Below are 24,980 nucleotides of genomic sequence, written 5' to 3' on the forward strand. Positions count from 1 at the left end.
ATATCTATCGCTCCGATGACTTGAAAAGTCAGTTGATTCAGTTGGTGACCTGGTATAAATCCCCACTGGTCTGGGTGGATAATAGACTTGATTATTTTAGCTAGCCTGGACGCCAAAATACCAGAGTACATTTTTGAATCTGAATTTAAAAGCGAAATCGGTCGATATGACTATCTTTTCCGGGTCTTTATTTGGTTTGACTATCAGAGAAATTGTGGCATCTGACCAGGAGGATGGAATTTTCTCTCCCTGGATAAATATTTTATTGAAGAGTCTCTGTAGTGGGACTAAAATTTCTTCCACATTATCTTTATAAACCTCGGTCGGGAGTCCATCACGGCCGGAGGCCCTGTTTCTAGCCATCTTTTTCAGTTGTGACCTAACCTCTCCCTCTGTAATCTCAGTAGCTAAGAAAGCTTTGTCTGAGTCACTCAACTGTGGCAACTCTCTCGAAGCCCACCAATTAGCCAGTTCTCCCACCCGCCGATTAATCTTCTCCTGATATAGTTCTTCATAAAAGGTTCTAGCCTCTCTTTTGATCTCTGTGTCCTCTGTTAAAGGCAATCCAGTGCCACGCTGTATTAGAGAATTGATATTATTCCTGCTCCTCTCTGACCTAGCCTTCCAGGCTAACAGGAAACCACATTTCTCACCGTATTCGAAATTACGGAGCTTACTCACTTCCCACTTATCTTTAAGTATTTTTTCGGCTCTAGCTCTAAAGTCTGTTTGTAAATCTAGTATTTCCTTTTCAAGACCCGGAATACTAGCTCTATCTTCCAAAGCAACGAGTTGAAGTTGCTGTTCCTTTATTTTAATTAAGTTGAGTTCTTGAATATCTCTTTCTTTTTTAAGCTTCCTGTTTAAAATCATGTGAGAGCCATAAATTCCTCTTAAGTAAGACTTAAACGTGTCCCATATAGTTTGATCTGAAGCGGTGTTCTCATTAAACCTAAAAAATTCCAATAGACTTTCCTTAATTTTGTTTCTAATCTCGTCGTTTAACAGGATGGTCCTATCAAGTGTCCACCTATATACTAAGAGACTGTTTTTGAAAGTTATTTTTAACTCAACCACGGAGTGATCTGACAGACCAACCGGGATGTAAGAAACAGAAGCGATATTAGCTAAAAGAGATTGATCTAACAAAAAAAAGTCTATTCTTGAGAACTGGCTATATTTTTAGCTATAGAAAGAATACTCTCTAAGATTGCCGTGTTTGACTCTCCATGCATCTTGTAGTGTGTAATCTTTCATGATATTTTTTAAGGCAAGAAGGGATTTTTTGGGGGGATTATATTTGGCTTTAGAGGTGCGGTCCAGTTGTGGGTCTCATAAAATAACTGGAACTGTATGCTGTAGCATATATTTGTAAGATACAACTGGGTTCAGGAAATTTTTTGCTCTAAACAAACTGTTGTTACCAGAGGGGTAGCAATGGTAGTGCGTGCTAATAAAGGGATTAGGATTCATGACTAGGGTACAGACCAGTCAGGAAGATGGCTGGCTGCATTTGTTTCAATTGGCGGCACTAAACTTTTGTGTGCGGGGTATATTATGGTCCTAACAAAGATAATGCTTGTTTCCTCCATAAGACATTTACCTTACCAACAATCTCTGAGGAATTATTATCCTGCTTAAGAACACTTGAGCTTTGCGTACAATGGCAATGATAGCATCAAGAAAAGAGTCACCGTTTATCCAAAGTCTATCCTGAATGGAAGGGTTAAAGGAATGCATGACTATTTGGTCCCTAATGCAATTCTCTTGAAGAACACCAAATTTACAGTCTAGCTCTAACCTTTTCAGTTCAGTAAGATAGAGATCAATACTTTTATCTGTATGCGGTTTCCTAGAAAATAATTTATATCTAGTAACACCAATACACACTTTAGGAGGAAAGTACGTTTTCAACTGAAGGCTAAATTATATACATTTAAATCACCAGGAAAACAAGCTTTCGCCACGTTTTCATATACTTTTAGTCCCACTGGACCTAATGAATGTAAGAGCAGTCTTCTTTTTTGAAAAGCAGACATTTTTTCTTCTTCATCAGTGCATCAATATAATTAACGAAATAAGGTTCCCATTCAAGCCACTTCAATGGAGGTTCTAATCTGGAAACCCAAAATGGCCAAGGAGGGTTTATATTGTATGATTAATGACTCCTGGTGCAGTTCTAAACTTATCAGTTCAAACTTAATCTTGTGTAGTAGTATATTTGATGAAAGGAGTGTTACATTAACTTTTCCCCTTTAAAAATAAATTGCAGTTATTCACGAATGTCTTAGTTTATCAAAGAATAGAGTAATAAATAAAATAAAAATCACTTGCTGCCAAATGCGATTTAATTTTATCTTCCGGTAACTTTTCAGTAAAGTCTCGTCAAATTCCGACCTTCCGATAAGGTTCCAAGTAGAATCGGAAGAATCGCGTAATGAAATTAATTTAAAGGCTCAAAATGGCCGCTGCGTTGGGTCATGTAGCGTGACCTGCGTTATGTCGTCAACTTACTTAAGGTACGGAAGCCAAAGGAATGTCAAACTGACAAGTTCTATTGTTGCTAGGGGAGGCAGGAATAGTGGCGCGAGCAGGTAGGCGGTTAAATTACTAATATTTCCATTTGGCTTCCTTGTACTGACGCCATCCAAAAGCCTTCCGCATCTTTAATGACGTCGAACTGATGCTTTCCTTCGGTTGTAGCAAGGCAGGAATGGTTGCGCGAGCAAAAGGCAGGTCAAAATCTTCGCCCAACTCAACCGCTACTCACGTTGCCAAACCTTTCTTCCATAGAAAAATGGAAATCATAATGGTTGACGACTGCCAAGAAGAATATATCAAAAAAATAATTTTATGAAGAGTCTTTAAGATTTTCCTTCCTAAGAATTCAATTAAAAATGAAAATAATGACACAAATAAAAAAAAAACAGAATTCTGCGTGGGTGCGAAGCTCCTCAACACCACGTCGCCAGCGTTAAGAAGGACACTGGATGAATAAATTCAAGTAATCCTTTAATAAGTTGAAGAGCTGAAAAAACATCTGGCAGCTTAATCAGCAAGCAATAAACTGTCCCATTTGAACATATTCCAAATGACCACACTGTATTCTACAAGACCTAGTCAGGTATTCTACATGCCATAGTACAATCCCACACAGTGCAACCACATAAAGTACTAAAAGATAAGAACGCAACATTAACGCTTGGCTCTTACATGACCAGCTAATCTGAAATCTGTTATTGAGTAAAGTGCATTTTTTAGTAGCCAGGCTGAAAATGGTATTGCAAAGCATGCAATGTTATCTTTGAGGACTGTTTTGCATGACTAGATTTCAGAGCGGTGTAGTGAGAACCTTCTGTGTCTCTTTGCATACCTTTTCAGAAATTCATGCCTCTTCTCATATTTTTGTCTTCCTGGGGCGAATGCCTCCATGCTGCTTCAGTGAATGCTTTGACATGTTAAGCAAATAAGGCGCTTGTTGGAAGCTGGTGAGGCAAATCACCACCACTGTGCAAAACTAGCTCATAGGGTCAAAGTACCACTCAGTAAAGCTCCCAAACCAATTTAGTACAATCAAAGTATTATAGGATTAAAATAAGGTCAAAATAGCATAAACCGGATCAATCACTTGAAAGTTATGGCATTTTTAAGCAACTATTACATGCCACCTGGCTTGTAATTCTCTATGGAAATCCGACTAAAGTATGTGCACATTTTGCACAAGTGGGCACTGGAGGCTTCTTCCCACTCCAGTAGCACTGCACTACTCCCAGTTCTAATATGCCTCTTTCCTTCAGTCAGGCCACAGAGGCTGGATAAGACTCAGTCACTTTCTACAGGCAAGTGCAGTTCACAGTTTCCAAACTTCATAAAGCTGAAGGTGATGTCTTTGGCTTCCGTCTTCATGGAAGACAAACTCTCGTCTAGTCCTTCCAAGTTTGCATAGGCCCGGTAACTGGTACACCCTTTTCAGCTGCCAGTGCAGTCCTTGTTGATACCAAAATACTCCCATTCCTCTTCGTGTCAGGGAATCTCCACTGAGCTCTGCTCAGGTCGACTTATTAACAGTGGCTTCAGATCTGACTCTACAATCTCAAAGCAAGCAAAGAAAGGTTTTTAGACCATGTGGGACCTGTGGCAAGAAAAGGCTTAATTCAAAAGATCTGCACAAAGATGCCATTTACTGCCTCTACCTATCCCACAAAGTGATAGATTTTAAGGTATGTCGTACATTTTGTTCTACAACGCTAAAGGACAGAGTGTGGAGGTCACTGTTGTAGCTCCAAAAGTTCAAGTCTAAGAAGGAACCTATTTCAGAGGATATCAGTGTGAATTCTTCCTCATCCTCCAGGAAAGTTCATAAAATGAAAAGGGAGAGATACGAAGGTCCTTCTCCTCATGCGCCAACCAGAAAAAATGAACCACCATGGGTCACACAAGGAGTGAACTCCTTCAGAAACATTTCATAGGGAACGTAGTCCTTCAGAAAAACATTCCAAAACACATAAAGGGCATGTTTTCTTTCTTTAAAAAATAACCTAACAGATCAAGGTTTGAGCCTCCTAAACCTCCACCTTAGATTGCCCACAAGTTAAAAAAAACGTTGTTGGCACCGTCGACGGAGAGATCGCTGATGTGCCCATTGCTGTTGATGACAAAATCATCTACTACACCGACGATAACAAAAATAACTATGGCGCCATCTACAATGCCGACCACGATGACGGTGATCAGATCACCGTAGACCACAACCACGTCATCGACGATGAAGTCCACGATGACCATCCCGTCTGTCAAACTAGCCTCTGCCATCGGAGGCAAAATCTATCCCCTGGGCAGTGCCAGTAAAGCCACCATCAACGGCCTCAACAACAACATCGTCGATGAGGGAAATATTTCAGAAAAATCCAAAACAGATGGCAAAAACAACTTCCATAATGCACCATACATCACCCAGGAAGGTCTCCCCCTTACCATCCAGTCATCTACTAGATGAGGATGATTCATAGGATGATGGTCTGTTTGTGGTCGCATGCAGTCCTTCACAGCTGTATGTAAAATACCAACAGGAGATAATGATGAGGAAGAAGGCTACTATGGCCATGAATATTATCCCCCTCAACAAGAGAGCTTACATCACCAGCAACACTATCAGGAGGATGTGTTATGTGTACCAAAGGCATTGGTTTCAGACTTACAACTAATGCAAGGGACTACCACAAATGCTGCCTACGACCTCTTCACCCAGGCAGGCAACTTCCACCTCCTAAGACTCCTTCAATGCAACCTTCTACTCCACAAACCCCAAGAAATCGTCCATCAGAGGGGGTACTTGAACATGTCCACATTAGGAGGAATGATTACCTTCGTCCCCAACACCACCACACATGGATTAACCCCTGAAGACATAGAAGGTTTCCATAATCTCCTGGAGAGAGAGCCACAGAGGTTTGATCTTCCCATGACAACAAAGCAAACTGACTGCTTCCTATTCGACTTCAAGAAACCTTTCAGGAAGAGCATCAGGGCTGTACCCATCATTGACTGCATCTGTGAAGAGGGGATAAAACCCATGAAAAACCCACCCACAGTGGCTGAAATATTGCCATTTTTAGTATATAGCCCTGGAAGATTCTCCCGCCTGCTTCATCAGGCATCCAAAACCTAACTCTGTGATTACTCAAGTAGCCCAGCGCCATTCCAAAATTCCATCTACATCAATCTTAACGCCACCTGATAAGGAAGGTCCCACTAATGCTGGATTTAGGCTGTCGCCCAATTGACGACAAAGCAAAACTTCGGCCACTGCTGTTATGGGCCCACCTGTGGCGAGTACAGGAACTTGGCAAATATGCACAAGGCCTTTCAGAAATTATGTCACTCCCAGGATGGCAGAAAATTAAATGGTTGAGAGATATGAAAATCTTGTTATCCAACGTGGGACTAAAAGAAGCATGGCTAAACAGATCCTCTCCACCGAAAGAAACTTTAAAAACTCTGTATTGGAACTGGATAGCGTCAAAAAGGTACACTAATGACTGCTTGGGCAGATTAACGGAAGATTTCCTGAATTTTAAGGACCTGCCAGTGCGAAAACTGTACTTGGACATAATCGAGAAACCTATTGACAGGGCACTCTATTTTAAATTTAGAGCAGGTACTCTTCCTTTGTACGCTTTTTCATCAAAGTGGAAAACACCAGTACAAACCATAAAGTATTGCCCAATGTGCATAGGCAGACCAGAGACAGTGGCACACTTCTTGTTTGAATGCGGAGAGTATACCTTGCCACGGAAGAAATGGCTTAAACATCTATGTCGCCAGCTAGGTACTAGGAGACATGCGGAGGCAATACGCATACTCAGGTCTGACTGTTGTACCTTATATGCTTGCATTCTTGCAAAAATGTTATCATGGGCTTGGTCCATTAGATCCAAGAGGCTTACATCAATTGTTTAATCTGTTTTTTAAAATTATTTTATGAAATGTCTTTTTTCTAATGAACTTCTGAAATCTTCTTAAATTAATTGCATGTTAAATTTCTGGTGTTTTGTCTATTTTACCATTTTTAATATGAAATTGTGTATTTCAAAGCTTTTATGATAATTTTTATCGAAATAAAGCCTTCTTGACTTGACTTGACTTGATAAGGAAGGTAGGCAGTGCTGGAAGATATAATCGCTATATGTGGTCAGACATAACACCATATCTTGACCTTCTCCCTTAAGATGTAAACGCCAAAGCCAAAAAGATCTTACCGGAGGGAAAGTGCGCCTCCTTCGAAATCATCGACTATGGCATGGATATTGCATCCACTAGTTTTTGACAATTGGCAGGCTCAGCAGTCCTACAAAGCTAGAGCTGGTTGAAGGCCACCTCCTTAAGACCAGAGATGCAAAGTAAGATCCTTGACCTCTCATATGACGGTGAAGCCCTCTTTGGGAAACATGTTGACAATGCCTTCTAATCAATAAAAACAGACACCGATACCGCCAAATCATTAGTTAAACTGCGGTATCGTAAGACACCTTTCCGTGGTGCACGATGGAGAGGGCAATTCTCCTACAGAGGAGGCTACCAACAATGCAGGTACCTGGTACAATCCAGACAGTTGCTGGCCTGCTGAACACTGAGGTTTCCAATAAAGTGCTCAAACAACCTGGTTTGGGTGCGGGCCAGATTTTCTGAGTAGGCAGGGTCAGTGCCAGTCCAGAAACTATTGCATGCAGACCTACATGGGAGTCTTGCTTGAAACAAAAATGAGAAATTGTTGGTAGGTACATGTTAATGCCTGCCATTTTTCGGCAACCAGTGACAGTGTGCCACTGTTAAAAGACGTACTTCCTGAGCTCACTGGGGGTGCCGCTAAATGGTTGTGTGTATTGGTGCTGATAACCAAAGTTTTACAGGCCCTACACTACACTTGTCAAGTGCAACATCAACATCCTCACTGCACAATGGTGGATAAGGAAACAATTCAGATCATCAATATATTGCAACAGAAGTTCCGTCTTGTTTGCTGAATTGACTATTACCAATAAAACAATTAAACATGGACTAACAGGGAACATAAAAGTATTACCAGCCACTCTTTACGTTAATACTAATTTAACAAATAACTTTAGAAACTTTATTAACCAAAGCTATCTATTTACACCTTTGTCAAATAAATATATGTCATCTAAAAAAAAAAAAAAGAATGCAGGTACCCATTGTACCAAGCGGAGTGTCAACAGTTTTGCCGGCAGTACCAGCAGCGACAGCCCCCTCAAGCTGCCTTTACTAGGCAAACCCAGAGAGGAAAGTTGGGTCAACAGGGAAAAGACACCGAAAGTCGACAGGGACGGACTACACGCACCAGCTACACCCCCAGCCTGCCGCATGCCTCAGAGGCAAAATATCCAAACACCTACACAAATGGAACAAAATAACAACAGACCAATAGGTGTTGATCTCATTCAATTTATCCACATGCTAAAATTCATTCAAAACCACCTCTAATCCAGTCCCAGAAGTCCCCGTAACAACATCTGATTATTCTCAGGTTGGAAGTCCAGCCCATGCTCAGCAAAGGAGCCATAGAACGAATCCCTAGAAACCAGAAGACGGGAAATGGTTTTGTGGTAAATGAAGATGAAGAGTCCAACACTGTAAGTAGGTAAATCCTTTAATGTAGATTCCTTCTAGGACAGTTGATAGTAGAAGATAGGAAGTAAAGATATAACCCCACCAGGAGCCAGCTCTAAGCAGCTCAGCCTGAGTTGATCAACTGACATTATGAGCCAGAGAGTCACCCAGGCATTCTATAATGTCGTGAACATTCTAATCAGTAAAGCACCGTAGAGAAGTAGTTTACTACACATCCTCTTTCCTTAGGGAATGACAGAAGAATAGAGAAAATATAGACAAAGATACCTCAAGTATGACATTAGTATGAAAGTACAAAAATGAAGTACACAAATAAATAATGTACAGCAAGTACTGCATGAGGTATCATTAGCATGAGCAGAAATACTATACTCATTAGTATGAGCAGAAATCCAATAACTTGCTAAATTTTAGATGGACAAAAAAACAACTAAATGCTACTATATGCCACACCCCCTTCCCTTAGGGTAAAAGCATGGTTTAGATGAATGAAGACCAAAGTAGCAAAGAATGGTGGTCACGCTCACAACTGGGTACACTAGAGGGTAAACACCCTGAAAAACAAAGGCGAGCGTAGACACAGACCCTTTACAAGCTCCCCTGACAAAAACATGCTGACAGAGAAAAAAATATGATAAAACTCCTCACCCAAAGACCCACTGACATGAAACCCTTGGCCACGAATCTCAGGCAGGTAGACTTTGACGGAAGCAGAGTGTAAAAAAAAACCGATGTATAACAATCTCCACCAAAAATAGGGAACAACACAGGGTACTAATCCTTTAAAACCACAACCTCCCCTAAGTAGGGTACACCGCAGGATAGTCCACCTGGGAACAGAAACAGGGCATTGACTACCCACAAATATACAACCTCCCCTATATAGGATACACCACACCACAAGGTAGTGAACCTGGGAAATGAAATGGGGCATGGACTACCCACAAATATACAACTTCCCCAAAGTAGGGTACACCGCAGGATAGTAAACCTGGGAACTGAAATGGGGCATTGACTACCTACAAATATACAACTTCCCCAAAGTAGGGTACACTGCAGGATAGTAAACCTGAGAACTGAAATGGGGCATTGACTACCCTCAAATCCACAGCCTCCCCTAAGTAGGGTACACGTACACCGCAGAATAGTGAACCTGGGAACTGAAATGGGGCATTGACTACCCACAAATACACAACCTCCCCTAAGTAGGGTACACCGCAGGATAGTAAACCTGGGAACTGAAATGGGGCATTCACTACCCACAAATACACAACCTCACCCAATAAGAGAACGACATAGGATACTCACCCTTGAAACTCAAAACTACACCATCCCATAGATAGGGTACACCATAAGGTTCTACATGACACTAGGACACAGACCCTTAAAACAACACCTCGTCTAAAGACAGATTCAGAGTACTGTTTCACTAACCGCCCTCACAAGTGTCAACAACAAAAACTGAGTGCCCCACCCCTAACTCACAAACGAAATGAAAGCAGGCATTGTAATAACAGTGAAAATGTAAAGCTCCTCTCAAACTTTCTCTCAATGGGTGCCCTCACCCCTTACATACAAAACGAAATAAAAGTAGGCATTGCAGACAGATATAAACTGTAAGACTCGTCTCAACCTTTCTCCCCAAATCCACACAAGACTTCACGACGTTGCCATTGAACAATAAAGAATTGGAGTTCTTTCCATGAGCAAACGCTGAACAGCGCTTTTAGAAAGAAGAGTCTTAACATTCAAAGGTTCCTCCTGGGTCTCGGATCTGTTCACGAGTCCACGAGTCAAAAGTTTGTTACCTCTTCATCACGCCCTGCTCTTTACCTGCCGCACCAGCCATTAACACTTGGAGTTTCCCATGTAGAGAAACAGCTCATTGGAACTGACCAGGAGATAAATGTCCACAAAACTTTATTAAAAACAACGTTGACAAGGACTGTAAAATTCAAACACAAGATGGCGGCACGTATCCCTGACGTTGTGCGGGGTGGCTCTCTGCTGAAGCGTGCACCAAAGCGTCCACTGCAGTAATGAGCTGGCGGAGAAGACAGACGTCACAGAAGATCGATTGCAAGCATCCATCCAACTGAGTAAATTAAAGTATCTCACACACCACGAAAACTCAACTCCAGTCCCCACATCCATATACATGCGCATTAGCTTGCCAAAGGTGCCACTCGCAATACAACAAGTCACTGCGACAGCGTGCAAAGTACCCCAAGTCACTGAACAGCACTTTACCAAATACATACAAGAGCTCGCCAACATTACCGCTAATCTGGTCTCTCCTGAGTCCTTTTCAACGCTGCAAACACTCCTTAAAAGGTGCCAAATTCGACCTACAGACCAATGGACAGCGTCTGTCTTGGAGAGTGTGCAAAAACAGGAAATTCGAAGAGTGCTGCAGGAGAGACTCAAACAACGTCGCTGATGAAGCTGGTTCTCTGTAGAAGACTTGCAGACAGTAGGAGAATGCCTCACAAGTAAACACCAATTTCAACACACAGAGAGGGTAGACAGAGTTTGTCGAAAAGTCTCTTTACCCACAGACGATTGATCACTGTGATAGACACTTTCTTCACAAGACTTGCTGTTGGGCTAAGACAATACCCACACAGGTTGAAGTATGTTGCTGTATTCCTCACAACATTTACCTGATGACAGCACAATCTTGGATAATGGAACCACAAACGCCCTAGATGCAGGCTGTCCAGGTAGTAAGGGACACTGGTGGGGTTAACCAGGGCGTTACCTTTAAGTTTCTTTAAGTTTCAAAACATGTTGAAAGTCCTTAGATACTTTGTTACTAAGACTTATGGTTCTTTGGATCCTATGGTAGCCTTTCTTCTTAGTTCACATGTAGGTTCATCCAGTTTAAAAATCGTCGCCAAGTTGTGGTAAATAAAGATGAAGAGTCCAACACTGTAAGTAGGTAAATCCTTTAATGTAGATTCCTTCTAAGACAGTTGATAGCAGAAGATAGGAAGTAAAGACATAACCCCACCAGGAGCCAGCTCTAAGCAGCTCAGCCCGAGTTGATCAACTGACATTATGAGCCAGAGAGTCACCCAGGCATTCTATAATGTCATGAACATTCTAATCAGTAAAGCACCGCAGAGAAGTAGTTTACTACAGGTTTCTACTCCATTTTCTTCTTAGTCCTGAAGAAGTCAGGGGAAGGGAGACCTATCCTGGATCTGAGGAATCTGAACGAATTTCTCAGGAAGTTGACATTCCGCAAAGTCAAAGTCAAAGATATCCTGCATCTTCTAAACCAGGAAGATTATATGAAAAAATTAGATCTCCAGGATGCCCATTTTCAGGTCCAGATACATCCACGCCATCAAAAATATTAAAGATTCACAGTAGCCGGCAGCCATTATCTTTTCAAAGTCCTCCCAATTGGCATCTGCCCCTCGCATGTTCACAAAGTGCCTGGCACCAATAGCGGCATCCTTAAGGCAAGAAAAGCACCATGTCTTTCTGTACCTTGATGACTGGCTGGTCAAGGTACCTTCCGCCCGGTGGTCAGCCAAACCCTGCCTAAGCCTTTTTCAGCAAATTGGGCCTTACTCTGAATCCGCAAATATCAACCCTTCAGCCATCCAAGCGGATAAGGATAAGTTACTTACCTGTAATCCTAGTTCTCTTCCAGGGGTATCCTCATCAAAGTCATAAGCACTGAATATTCCCGCCCACGTGCGGGGACCCCGGAAATAATATACAATTATATATGTAAATCACATATAAATAGCTCCACATATATGTATGTACATGTATAATTTTTTCTCACACCAATGCAGCCCCAAAACAGAGGCTAAACAATGTAAATACTCATACATACACTGTAATTAGCAAGGAAACAAAAAACACATTAGGTCAAATAGCCTTTGAACTTTGTGTTTTAATGAGCAAAACACTCATAAATCCTGAAAATTGCTAATAAATATACATTATTAGCCACAGGCTGCATTGAACAGCAACAGCATAGAAAATGAAACCATTTTCAACAAAAACTGGCACCGTGCCTTTAAGGTAGCCATGACACCTGGCTTCCCGTCATGCCTCAGGGGTGACAGTTAGGTCAGTTGTTCTTTGCATAACCCTGAAGTCAGGGCTCAACCACAAGTCATAGAACAGACAAAAATCTCATTTACCTGTTGAGGCGGGTGGGTTGCTTATGACTTTGATGAGGATACCCCTGGAAGATAACTAGGATTACAGGTAAGTAACTTATCCTTCTCTTCCAGGGGATCCTCATCAAAACTCATAAGCACTGAATAGAATAGCAAGCTCAAACACCACCTGCAGGTAAATGAGACATACATGACCCAACCGAAACATTTGTAGCATCCGAGTACTCAGCTGCTAAACAGATTCCGCAGGGAGGCCTGGCCTAACTGGGTATTGGCTCTAGTGTCAGAATCAAGGCAGTCATTTCTGGTAAATGTATGGACGGACTTCCAGGTCTCCGCCTTACAGATCGCAGACAGGGGCACATTCTGGAGAAAAGCTGCAGTCGCAGCTCTACCACTGGTGGAATGCGCTCTGGGAGAAAACCCGAGAGTTTTATGCGCCAACTGGTAAGCAAGCTTGATACACGAAACGATCCATCTCGAAATAGACTGTTTCGAGGCTGCATGACCTATTCTGATCGATCCATATTTAACAGTTGATCAGAAAGACGTATAGCCTTGGACCTATCCAAATAGAATTTTAAAACCCTTTTCAGGTCCAAAGAGTGCAAAGCCCTCTCAGCTGGAGAAGAGGGATTGGGAAAGAAAGTGGGCAGAGAAATGGTCTGATTGACATGGAAGTTTGACACCATTTTAGGAAGAAAAGACGGATGTGTCCTTAGTACCACTCTATTCAAATGAAATACAGTATAGGGTTCCTTGGAACAGAAAGCTTGGATCTCGCTCACCCTACGAGCTGACATGATTGCTACCAAAAAAGCCGCCTTCCAGGAACGGTGTTGCAAGGTAGCTTTATGAATGGGTTCAAAGGGCGGACCCATTACCTTCGATAGCACCAGGTTCAGCTCCCAGGGAGGAGAAGGCTGACGCACTGGAGGGTACACTTTTTTCAACCCTTGCAGGAAGTCCTTTACAGCTGGTAACTGGAAAAAAGAAGGTTGTGACGGTGTCCGCCTATACACTGTTATAGCGGCTAGATGCACCTTAATAGAATTACACTTTAAACCTGCTTTTGCCAGATATAACAAATAAGGAAGAACAACTTCTTCCTGACCCTTAATAGGATGATGACCATTTTGCATGCACCACACATAGAAGCGCTTCCATTTACAAGCATAAGAATGTCTCGTGGAAGGTCATCTGGCTTCCTTCAGGATGGACATGCAGTCCTGTGGCAATCCTAGATGGCCATATTCAGGAGTCATGCTGTCAGGCTCAGTGATAGAAGGTTGGGATGATGAATCCTCCCGTTCATTTTGGATAACAGGTCCAGCCTGCATGGCAGTCTCTTGTGAGGAGCCACTGATAGATGCAGCAGGTCCGTGTACCCCCATTGTCTTGGCCAGTCGGGGGCAATGAGGATCATTGTTGTGCACGAGTGTGTTAGCTTGCTCACCACCTTCAGGATCAGCGGAAGTGGTGGAAAGGCGTACACAAATTCCCCTGACCAGTCTATCAAAAGGGCATTCCCTCTTGTTCCTGGACGGTAAAACCGCGAGGCGAAGTCTTGGCCTTTGGTGTTTTCGTCGTCCGCGAACAGATCTAAGGAGGGACGACCCCAAGACTGGAAGATTCCTTCGAGCACCTTGTCGCTTAGAACCCAGTCCTCTCTGTCTTCGAAATGCCGACTCAGCGCGTCCGCCCTCACATTCTGTTCTCCTTGAAGGTGGATCGCCGTGACCGACAATTTGCGAGCCAGAAGCCAATGCGAGATGCGCTAGGCCTCCATTGACAGAGTCCGTGAGCGCGTTTCCCCTTGCTTGTTTAAATAGTACATTGTGGTGGTGTTGTCCGTTTGTACTAGTATTGATGTTTACTGAAGCGAGGGGAGGAACGCTTTGAGTCAGTTTGACTGCTCTCAACTCCAGCATGTTGATGTGATACGTACTTTCTTTGGGAGACTACAAACCTTGCACTTGGAGGTGACCCATGTGTGCCCCCCAGCCTTGAAGAGAAGCATCGGTGATCAAGGTCTGAGCAGGAGGAGGTTGATGGAACAGAATTCCCACCTGCATATTCTGTTTCTTTGTTCACCATGGAATGGAAGCTCGAGCTGTTTCTGACAGAGTAATCCGATCGTCCCAGCGAGCTGACTGTTGGTCCGGACCCTTCTGCCATTGAGGGGTTTGAACCCTCTGTTTGGAAGGGCCCGTGTTGTAGGAGCGGTACTTCCTGCGAAATTCCTTCTTCTTTTCAAGCCCCACGGCCTTAAGAGTGTCCAACTCTGACTTCATGCGTTGCATTTCCTCAACCGTGCTTGCTCCAAACAATGATGTACGCGAAAAGGGCAAGTTCACGATCCTAGCCTGAGCCTCAGGTATCAAGGCTGTCAGGCGCAACCATGACGACCTTCTCGCCGTCACTCCATGCGCATAGCCATGCGCTGCAATGGTAGCTCCATCCGCCATGGCGCTTATGATCTGATTGGAGACCTGGCTGCGCTCCAAAAGAATCTCCTCAAAATCTTTACTATCCTCTTGAGGGAGCTACTCAATGAACCTTTGAGAGAATCCCACAGGGATCTGTCATACCTCCCCAGAAGGGCTTCCGCATTAGAGACCTTGAGAAAAGAGGCTGAGGTGTTGCAGACTCTTTTCCCCCACAAATCTTGTATTTTGCTTTCCTTATCCGAAGGAACTGTGGATGAGGAAGCTACAGCACTGGATTTCTTCGCCGCCGCAATGATCACAGAGTCTGGTGGTGGGTCAGACCTGAGGAAGAGTGGATCCTCCTCTGGGAAGCGATACTTTTTAAGAATCCTTGCTGGGGGCCTTTATAGTCGCTGGAGTAAGGAAGACCTCATTCACGGGATCTATAATTCCAGGTACCAACGGCAGCAGTGGCTTGGGCGCCGTTCTGTGATGCAAGGTTTCAAAAATAACAGAAGTCTTGACCTGTGGAGTAGTCATGGGGACTCCCAGTTTGAAAGCACCCCTGCCCAAAATGTCTTGAAACGTGAAAATGTCGTCTAAAGGGGATACCCTTGATTGAGGACTGTCCGCCAGAGTCGGAGAATAATCCCTGTGAGAACGATGAGCTTGCAACCTGGCTGCTGTCTCCTTGTCTGGAGCCCAGTGATGCAGAGACCTACACCATCTTGGTGATAGCCTAATGGAAGGAGACTTCTGGGTGCACTCTCTCACTGTGGAACGTGCCGGAGGAGGCAAATCCGCTTGCCCATGCTGTGAATGAGCAGGAGAATATCTGGACCTCTCACTATCCGAGGAGTAGAGGATCACATCTGAAGATCGTCCACGGTGAGACCGGGAGCCCGAAGAGGATGATGATAAACTCACCGGAGACCCCCCTCTGCGTCCGGAGTTAGACCTTGTGCGACTTCTGGAAGCACGTCCGTCCGATACTCTTTTCCTCTTAGCCGGAGGACTCCTATGCACTGAGGAATGTTCCACTTCCGCAGCTGAAGCCGATCTTGGGGACCTCTGCTGTGGTGTGAAGGCATGAGCCTGATCCAAGGGTTGACTAGCTGTTTCCTGAGCAGTCTGCCCCGAAGGTGACCTCCCCTGAGATCTTGGAGGAGAGACTTGCCTCGAAGATATATCTTTTGACGTCGACCCCCGCTGCTGCGACAACGACTGGGACCCTCTCGACGTCGACGGAGGCTGCCTCGATGTCGAAATGTTGATTCTGTGACGTCAATGGGGATCTCCTCAACGTCGACCGTTGATGGTGTGACGGCGACGGAGGATGCCTCGACGTCTAGCGTCGCTGGCCAGACGCCGACAGAGGGGGCCTCGATGTCGAACGCAGATGACCGGGCGTCGACAGAGAGAGCTTCGACATCGAACGCCGATGACCTGGCGCCGACGAAGGAAGCTGCAACGTCGAAGATTGGTGATGATGCTTCGACGCCGGCTGTCTCGACGTCAAGCTCCTATGCTCCAACTGAGACCTTTCTCTTGACGCTGCACGCCCCGTAGACTGCAGCGGTGGTACCTTACTTCTCGACACTGAAGTCTTCATCGTCTTCGCCATCGTCGACAGCCTCTTCGACGCCGATCCCGACGCCGAAGGAGAGCAAGTCGGGACTTCTCTCGACGTCGATCGCGTCCTGCGATTCTTCTGCCTCTTAGGAGACCTACCTCTCTCAGAGAGACCATAAATACGAATTCTCTCCCTATCCTTGAGAGTTCTATTTGATAAATTTTTGCAGTGTTCACAAGAACTTGCAGAATGAGAATCAGGGAGGCAGAAGATACACACAGGATGTGTGTCAATCTTGGCCTTCTTCTTCCCACAGGAAGGGCAGTTGTCAAAGAGAGAATGCATTTTTGACAGAAAAATTCCTTTTGTCAGATGCAAAAAAAGGTAGCACTAACACTCTATGCCCAAAAGACGTTGAGAGAAAGTAAAAATTGTAGAAATTCTCTAGTATTTTTTGACTGAAAGTCAAAAAGAAAGGGAGCTGTTGAACCAGGGTCCTGACTTACCCCCGAGGCATGATGGGAAGCCAGGGGTCATGGCTGCCTTAAAGGCACGGTGCCAGTTTCTGTTGAAAATGGTTTCATTTTCTATGCTATTGCTGTTCAATGCAGCCTGTGGCTAACAATGTATATTTATTAGCAATTTTCAGGATTTATGAGTGTTTTGCTCATTAAAACACAAAAGTTCAAGGGCTATTTGACCTAATGTGTTTTTTTGTTTCCTTGCTAATTACAGTGTATGTATGAGTATTTACATTGTTTAGCCTCTGTTTTGGGGCTGCATTGGTGTGAGAAAAAATTATATATGTGCATACATATATGTGGAGCTATTTAATTGTGATTTACGTATATAATTTTATATTATTTCCGGGGTCCCCGCACGTGGGCGGGAATATTCAGTGCTTATGACTATTGATGAGGATCCCCTGGAAGAGAACAAGACATATCCCACACCAGAAAGATGGACAAGATTGCTGCTCTTGGCACATCTAGTTAAAAGAATAAAGTCACTTTCTGTTCGCCTCTACAAATTCCACCTATGGAAGATGTCTTCTTGCATTTTTTAGGTTCTGTTCTGCTGCCTGCGCATACGACAGTTGCAAGAGGAGCTGGACAGGCAGTGGATCCAAACACAAAGCTCTTTCAATGATACCATCTACGTCACTCCAGGAATGCACACAGCTCTTTCTTGGAGGACTCAAGAGGTAAAACTCTCAGTGGGTCGGTCATTCATACCCCAAGCTTACAGGTTAAGCATCGCCACAGACGCTTCCTTAGAGAACTGGGGAGCTTATCTGCAGGACCTTTAAGTCAGCGGCAAATGGAAACCACACAAGATTTCTTGCCAAGGATAAGAAAATATGCAGTGCTTATCCTCACAGACAACACCACCACAGTGCACTACACTGACCCAGGAGCCACAGATAATTTGGGAGTGGTCAATACATCAACAGGTGAATCAGAAGGCCGAACATGTACTGAAGAAGCAAACACTCTAAGCCGATACTTTCCACGAATGGGAGATGAATCTAGATTTCCAAGAAGACACCTTCCATCAATGGGCAGACCAAATCTGGACCTGTTTGCAACAGCCCAGAACCATAAATGCCTGTTTTACGCAAGCTGGCATCCACGACCGGGGAATGTGTTTTTGATCGCATCATCCAGAATCTTTGTCTACGCTCACCCCGCCCCAACTCCTCTCCTCGCAAGGGTTCTCATGTGGATGAATGCAGAGCCTTGAGGGTCATTCTTATCACCCAGAGGTACCTACAGCAACATTGATTCATGGACTTACTTCTATCAGAGAGACACCACATCTAACTGCAACCACTTCAGCCTCTACTGACTATGAGCCTGGGTGTACTTCACCCAGATCTGAAATCCTTACACTTGTAAGCCCAGCTCCTGAATTCAATGAATTTGTGCAGGAGAATGCAGGGATATTGTAGCCAAGGATCTAGCAGATAGTACAAACAAATCTGTCATCCTTAAATGGAAGCATTTCTGCATATGGTGTCAGCGGTCCAATGTGTCTACAGTGGAAGAAAACCTTCCTTATTTACTACATCTAGCATGATCAGGTCTTGCTCATTTCCATTATGGTTCACCTGGTGGCCATATCCCGCTTCCAAAGATCAGCAACATCACTTTTGTTGTGGTCTAGCAGACTCAAACAATTTATTAAAGGTTTATTCAGGGTCTCTTCACCAGTGAGGCCTCCTCTCCCACTCCGGTGATTGAACACTGTGCTTTTTCAACCAACAAAAAGCCCATTCAAGTCTATCCACAACGCAAAAGTGACGCTCCTGTTGGCACTGACCTCAGAAAGACGGGTTGGTAAAATACAGGCTTTCACCATTCAGGAACCTTTCCTAAAATTCAGGCAGGACCGGGTGATTCTGCGAACAAATCCAAAGTTCCTCCCAAAAGTCCCATCGGATTTCTACTTAAATGAACCAATAATTCTAAAGACTTTTTTCCATATCTCAGGACTGCAGCAGAAAGGGTATTGCATTCCATGGACGTCAAGAGATATCTGGAATTTTACCTTAAAAAAATGATACACTTCTGCAGATCCAAACGGGTATTAGTAGCATACAGTGCTCCTAGAAAAGATTAATCACTCTCAAAACAGAGCATTACAGTGCTCCTAGAAAAGATTAATCACTCTCAAAACAGAGCATTGCACAATGAATATCCGATGCCATACAATTTGGTCATCAGAAAGCTGACATGCCTCTGCAAACAAAGGTGCAAGCTCATTAAACCAGAAGTGCTTCGACTTCAATTGAGCTGTTTTCCAGTGTGTTTATTCAAGGTATCCGCAGAGCAGCAACCTACAAGAATAGAAACTATTTTATGCAGCACTACTGCTTTGATTCCGCACCACAGAGATGCTGCCTGGCGGTGTTTCTTCATCTTTTCTAGTAACAGTGAACCACTGCAGTGATACACATCTTCCTCTGTGTTACACACATTTTACATTGTTTCTTTTATATCTGTATACTCAGACGTATAGGTATGAGAACAAATTTATTCTGATTTTCATGCAAAAAATGTTTTATTCAACTGCTATTCAATCTGATTCAACCATGTGAATCTATGAACGATCCATTACTGGAGCAAGAAAATAAATTACTTACCTGAAACTGCAGTTCTCCAGTATTGGTATCTTTCATAGATTCATATGCAACCCATCCTCCTTCAATGAGAAACAAACCTTCTCTTTAACATTGTACATATTCACACTTGTGCTCTGAAAATCTGAAAGACAGACACCGCTGGGAGGAGTGTTCTAGAGGGCGATACAACCTAGTTTAGTCTCTTTTTTTAAAATGACAATGGTGTGTTACAAAAGTGAAGGTTTTATGTCCTTTATAGGCTATCTTTAACTTTACACTGCTTTCTAATGGTACCTTGGGACTCTCACTCCGACGATGGGGAATGATTCAAGCCTGTGAACGTATGAAAGATCCAATATTGGAGTAACACTGAAGTTAAGATGCTTTAGGAAATCTTTCTTGCACTCACTTGATCCTACTAATGGCCTTAATATTGGTACTGTGCAGTTAAGAACAGTGCTTTAGAATTATTGGCTCAGTGGGAACAAAACATTCCTAGTGAAAAAAGATAAGGAAGTCATAGAACTCTTGAGAGACAAAAGGTAGCATCATCTTTGATTTACATAAGCACGACTCTTCCTGAATTTTGGCGCTTCCTAAATAAAGCTTGGATTCTTGTAACTTCCTTTTTAAAACCTGGATTTTTTTCTTCTCTCAAGTGTTTGGTTTTCCATCTTTTGGATTATTTTCCAACAAATACCTTAGATTTGGTGATGGTTGTCATTCTTGTTTGTTAAGACTGTAAGAAATCAAGAGCTCTTTATTTATGTAGAGGCAATATAAACCTTTTGTTACTAATCTAAAACTGGTTTAAGTTAAACAAATAAAATATAATTATGTAAAGATATTTTTCCACAGAGGTTACTAGGTGAAATTTGCTATAATTGTAAGTACTTATCTCTATAATATGTTTACACACACATACACACTCACACACATTTGTATCTTCTACTGTAGGAAAAACTCTACCGTCAGCGTAAATCAAAGACAGAGTTAGAAGTACTGAAAGTGTGATGAGGTCCAGGAAGGTGAGAAACACAGTTTGTTTGCAGTCAATTTCAGTGCTGATTTACTCAATAATTCTCATCTACGTTATTGCCTTGGTTCAGGAAATGTTGTAAGGCTGAACAATAAATTTCTCCGGATAAACCGAAGATCCTCACAAGTATTTATTTCTCTTACAATTCTCCTTTCCCCCTGAGAGTTTGATCAGTGGTGTCAATCAGTTTCAGGAACTCTGGGATCATCTAGTGAGGAAGTAGACAGATAAACAATCTGTGGCATGCTTGCCGAATGGTAAATCTTTTGCGACAATAACCCACAGTTTAGCAGTCTATCAGCCAAGTCTGCACCAGGTATATTGGTGGTTTTGTTGGCATTCCATATGTATTCAGACTTCCAGTTGTGTTTTGACTCTTGGTAGCTCCACCAGGTTGGGCTCCAGCGATTAACAGGTCGAAAACACAACCTCCCACTTCTTTCTTCTTGTCACATGGGGGTATGTGACCCTACAGGCAGCATAATTGTGTGTACAATACTGATTTCAATCTGCAACACCATCAGATATAGCACCTAGCAGAGGTGGGGGGGGTAGGGGGGGTAACACCCTTACTCTGACCCCCTCCCCACCTCCAGTCTCTGTCTGTATTACTCTGATAAGTGAGTGGTCAGTTCAAACCTTTCAAAAGGTTACACTAGTGTTCTTCAAAAACTGTGCTGCCCTAGCGTACCCATTACAGCGATTCCTTTCCGTGGAAAAGCAAGACTCATCTCACCTAAACTGGTTTATTGACCACTGATCCGTCAAAAATAAGAGCAAAACCCGTCAAAGACCAATGGTGGAGGAAAATTATCTAAAAATGTGCATTGCCATAGAGAGGAGTCACAATGTATTGTGACTCAAAAGACTTCTTTGAATAAGTTGCAACTGTATGAGCCCAACACTATAGAGCTACACATGCAACAACTACGTTATTTCTCTCCTCCTTCTTTGAAGTTTCATTGCAGGAGTGGGCCTACCCCTCTGCTTCCCTTATACATATCTCTGTTGCCTCCTCTTCATACCTATTTGGAAGGTGTGGTCACCCTCTCCTCCAGCACAGGTCTGGAGACCCCTGTGAGGATCCTGTAAAAGGAATCAGCCCTTCTGAAGTATCCTTATGGAAGCAGCAGGAAGGCTGCTTGTATGCAACTGAGAAACTAAATGCAATGAATGTAAATGCACTTATCAGTACCCATATAATGAGTTTTACAGTTTCCTGCACATTGTAATGGAAACATGGGCACTGAGAAACTAGTTAGTGGTTTCTCAAAGCATATAGTCAAAGCACCATCTGTATTAAGCAGGGAAAAAGTAGGGGAGCAAGCAAAAAGAATATTCTCTCCAGTGTCGTTGCATGGGAATACGTTATACACACAGCTCAAGGGTCATTTGCAGATTTCTTCCTATTGCAGGAATGGCCATTCACAAAGAACAACGGAAATTCTTTACAGCAGTAGACTTTTAAATAAAAGCTCAAAAACAGTTGAAATTCAGTGAGAGTGTTTAATTTAAATTAAAAAAGGGAAACAGAAAAAAGATTGAATGGTCCTGTCAAAAGGCTGGGGCAGCTAAGCTCCAGGAGGATCTTGCTTCACAAGCCAAAAGTACAGCATGCAAATGAGTTGCAGATTCTGTGGCTTCAAAAAGCTGGCTATATTTTTCTCTAATGCATTTATGTTTTTCTTTCAAAAGGAACACTCTTGGAGGGATAATTTTAAGCACATTCCAAGTTAGTTTTAATTTGTAATTAACGTGTTCATTTAAAAGAAAAAGAAACAAGTATTACTCAATTTAAGATGTTGATCCCAAACGTGAGTAGGATAAATCAATCTGTGTTGACTATAAATAGAAATTTCATGACTCAGCAATTCCTTTCTAAGTACCATCCTTCTAAATGATAAAACTTTGGTGCAGCGTTAGTGAAATATTGCCCAAGACAGACTGGTGACAGGTGAAAGCAACTTTAATTCTTCCTTATGCATCAGGCTAGCGAAACAGTGCTATGCCACAACTATACACATCATGCATTATCTACACTGCTTGCAGGAATGTTCTTGGTATCAGTTATTCCAGGATCAGGGACTTAGTGTTTAGACACAACTTCCTCAGAAGTAACGACTATCGGCTGTAGAAACTGTAAAGAAAACGGTCAGTCACTAATTCTACTTTTCTGTTAAATACATGCAGACCACCTTGCATATTCATTTACCTCGTAGATCTGGCTGTGTGCGGACCCCTCCCAGGGTCTGCCGGGGCATACGAAGGGAAGTCCGCAGTGGTGTGTGTCTCTGCTCATCTAGGTAAGCGAGGTCCTCCAGGTGGGCAGAACTGGTGGCTGAAAAGGAGAGGGGAATGCCATAAGTATTAGAAAACAACACGAGTCTCACAATTTACTTTCATACATTTTTCGTGCATAAAGGACTTATCCCCAGCACTCTCGTATACTACAATGAAGCAGCATACTCTAATTCTCACTCTGATTAATTAAGGGGGTTGGAAGCCCAAAAAAAAGAACTACTGCTCCTGAGATACACTTACGTAAAAAAAACACTTTTGGAAAATAGGTGACTGCAAACTGTTTTCCTGAAAATGAATGCTGATATATTTGGATATCCTGCATACTTTCTAGGTATGTACTCATCTGTAATCAGTCAGTCTGACCCCAAATACAGATAGCGCAGCAGATTTCTCCAGTGGGAACCTGCGTTCTTGGGATTTATATGTGGGTTTTTCATATGGAAGGTGATGTTGGGAATAAGCGGAGTATAGGAAACTCAAGGAACGCTTTCTCCAGTACCTACAGTTGGAAGCCTGTGGAAGGCGCGTCCACGGGAACATTCCAATGCTTCAAATATCTTTAGCAATTAAATGTGGGCTAAAAATATTGGAACATACATTATAACTTCCTGCACCTAACCGTATATTTATTTTCATTGTTAGTAAGATGCAGGCATTCGCTGAAGCAACTTGAAGACTTGCCATGAATATTAAGAACACATTTGAATTTATCCCTCTTAACTTCTGAAAGATCTCCAGCTACGGTGGGCTCTGGGACTAGTCTGATCATACCACCAATCTGATTGCTTGCTTCGAAATCATCTACATACCTGAACTGAGCACCATACTGTAGTGCAGTACATCCTTGCAGGAAAGGACAACCTAAAGGGGACCAAGTTGGGGAGTCCTTATATCCCACCATGGAAGTAACCCTTATGACCCAACCCATTCAACCTAGCTGGGGCAGCGGGTGTCTCTTCACTGGCAAGGGAGTGCAGAGTTACAATGGCACTCGCATTCACCTCGTCGGTGGCTGGGAGCACTATATAAACACAGTTGCATTTCTTCTTTACTCCAACACCCTTGAAAAAGTCCAAACATGGGTGTTGAATCATCATCTAAAAGTCAACCCCCCGTAAACTGAGTTTCTTTTAATCTCACCTAAGAAAATCCAACATATCCGCAATGCTTTAAATTGGCAGGTACTGTCCCGTGGTGAGTGCCTGCACCTCTTGATTTGAAATGGAGGGTACCTGCACTTCTCAGAAGTAAAAAGGTACTCTAGATAGAGAGTACCTACAATTTTCTATATCATTTAAAGCGCTGCCTATCTGTCCAAACATGGATCAAATACTGTTAGTTATTTTATTTTTTGTTTCAGCTGACAGCCTTATATTAAAAAAAGAAAAACATGCCATAGAGGGACAATTCAATAAAAACCTGTGCACATCAATCTATCAATAAATTCATTAAAAAAATACAGAAGACAGAAAAGTGATTTTTCTTCGAGGGCATACGTCCTGAGAAGAAGAGCATGTTTGAATTCTTCTACCACAGTAAATATCAAGTGCAATGGGATAGGTACATATTATCATCAGAGGCTACCTCCTAAATATAAACCTATACATAACTGTTGGTTAAAAACATAGAAAGTTAAGAATTTACCTTTTTCCAGTTGTAAGCAGTTTTTCCCACAGCTAAGATGTAAAAGTACAGTGCAGAGAAATGGCGCAAAATTATTCGACCTATACATAAAATTATGATATGTTCCATGAGTTCTTTGGGCACGGAACATATCATGTCATGGTGCAAGTGCTTTGGGGAAGGAACATATTACAGTCAAAGGTTACCTCCTAAATATAAACACTATCTATACAACACTATTAGCTATCGAAACATAGGGAGTTGAGGATTGTCTTTTTTCTAGTTGTAAACAGTTTGTCCATCCACCTAGGAAGTAAGAGTGTTGTACATTAAAGTAGTGCAAAGTAAATCGACTGATCCATACAATTATGTGTTCCGTGAAAGAAACAATTAAGTTCATAAAGGTTACCTACTTAAGCGTACTCCCAGAGTGGAGGGCAACTCTTTCAAGCAGGGCCACATAACCTATTAATATGATGCTACAGAGGTAACCACATTCACATAATCTGATTTGATACATACAGCCATTGCTGGTTTCACACATCTGACTCCACAGTGTTTGAAAAGGGGAAGAAGCCATCTCGGCCGGGCGGCTACA

General features: G+C 42.8%; 1 protein-coding gene across 2 annotated transcripts in view; it reads right to left on the reverse strand.

Moving 5' to 3' along the window:
• TANC2 (tetratricopeptide repeat, ankyrin repeat and coiled-coil containing 2) overlaps positions 1-24,980 on the reverse strand; it is a 2,475,706-nt gene that overhangs the window by 507,747 nt on the left and 1,942,979 nt on the right. For both annotated transcript variants that reach the window (XM_086923824.1, XM_086923825.1), the window contains one exon: positions 22,671-22,796. In XM_086923824.1, coding sequence (XP_086779950.1) covers positions 22,671-22,796 — 126 coding nt within the window. The remainder of the gene's footprint in view (positions 1-22,670; positions 22,797-24,980) is intronic.

The sequence above is a fragment of the Lissotriton vulgaris genome, chromosome 5 (genome assembly GCF_964263255.1).
Source record: "Lissotriton vulgaris chromosome 5, aLisVul1.2, whole genome shotgun sequence".
Taxonomy (NCBI): Eukaryota; Metazoa; Chordata; class Amphibia; order Caudata; family Salamandridae; genus Lissotriton; species Lissotriton vulgaris.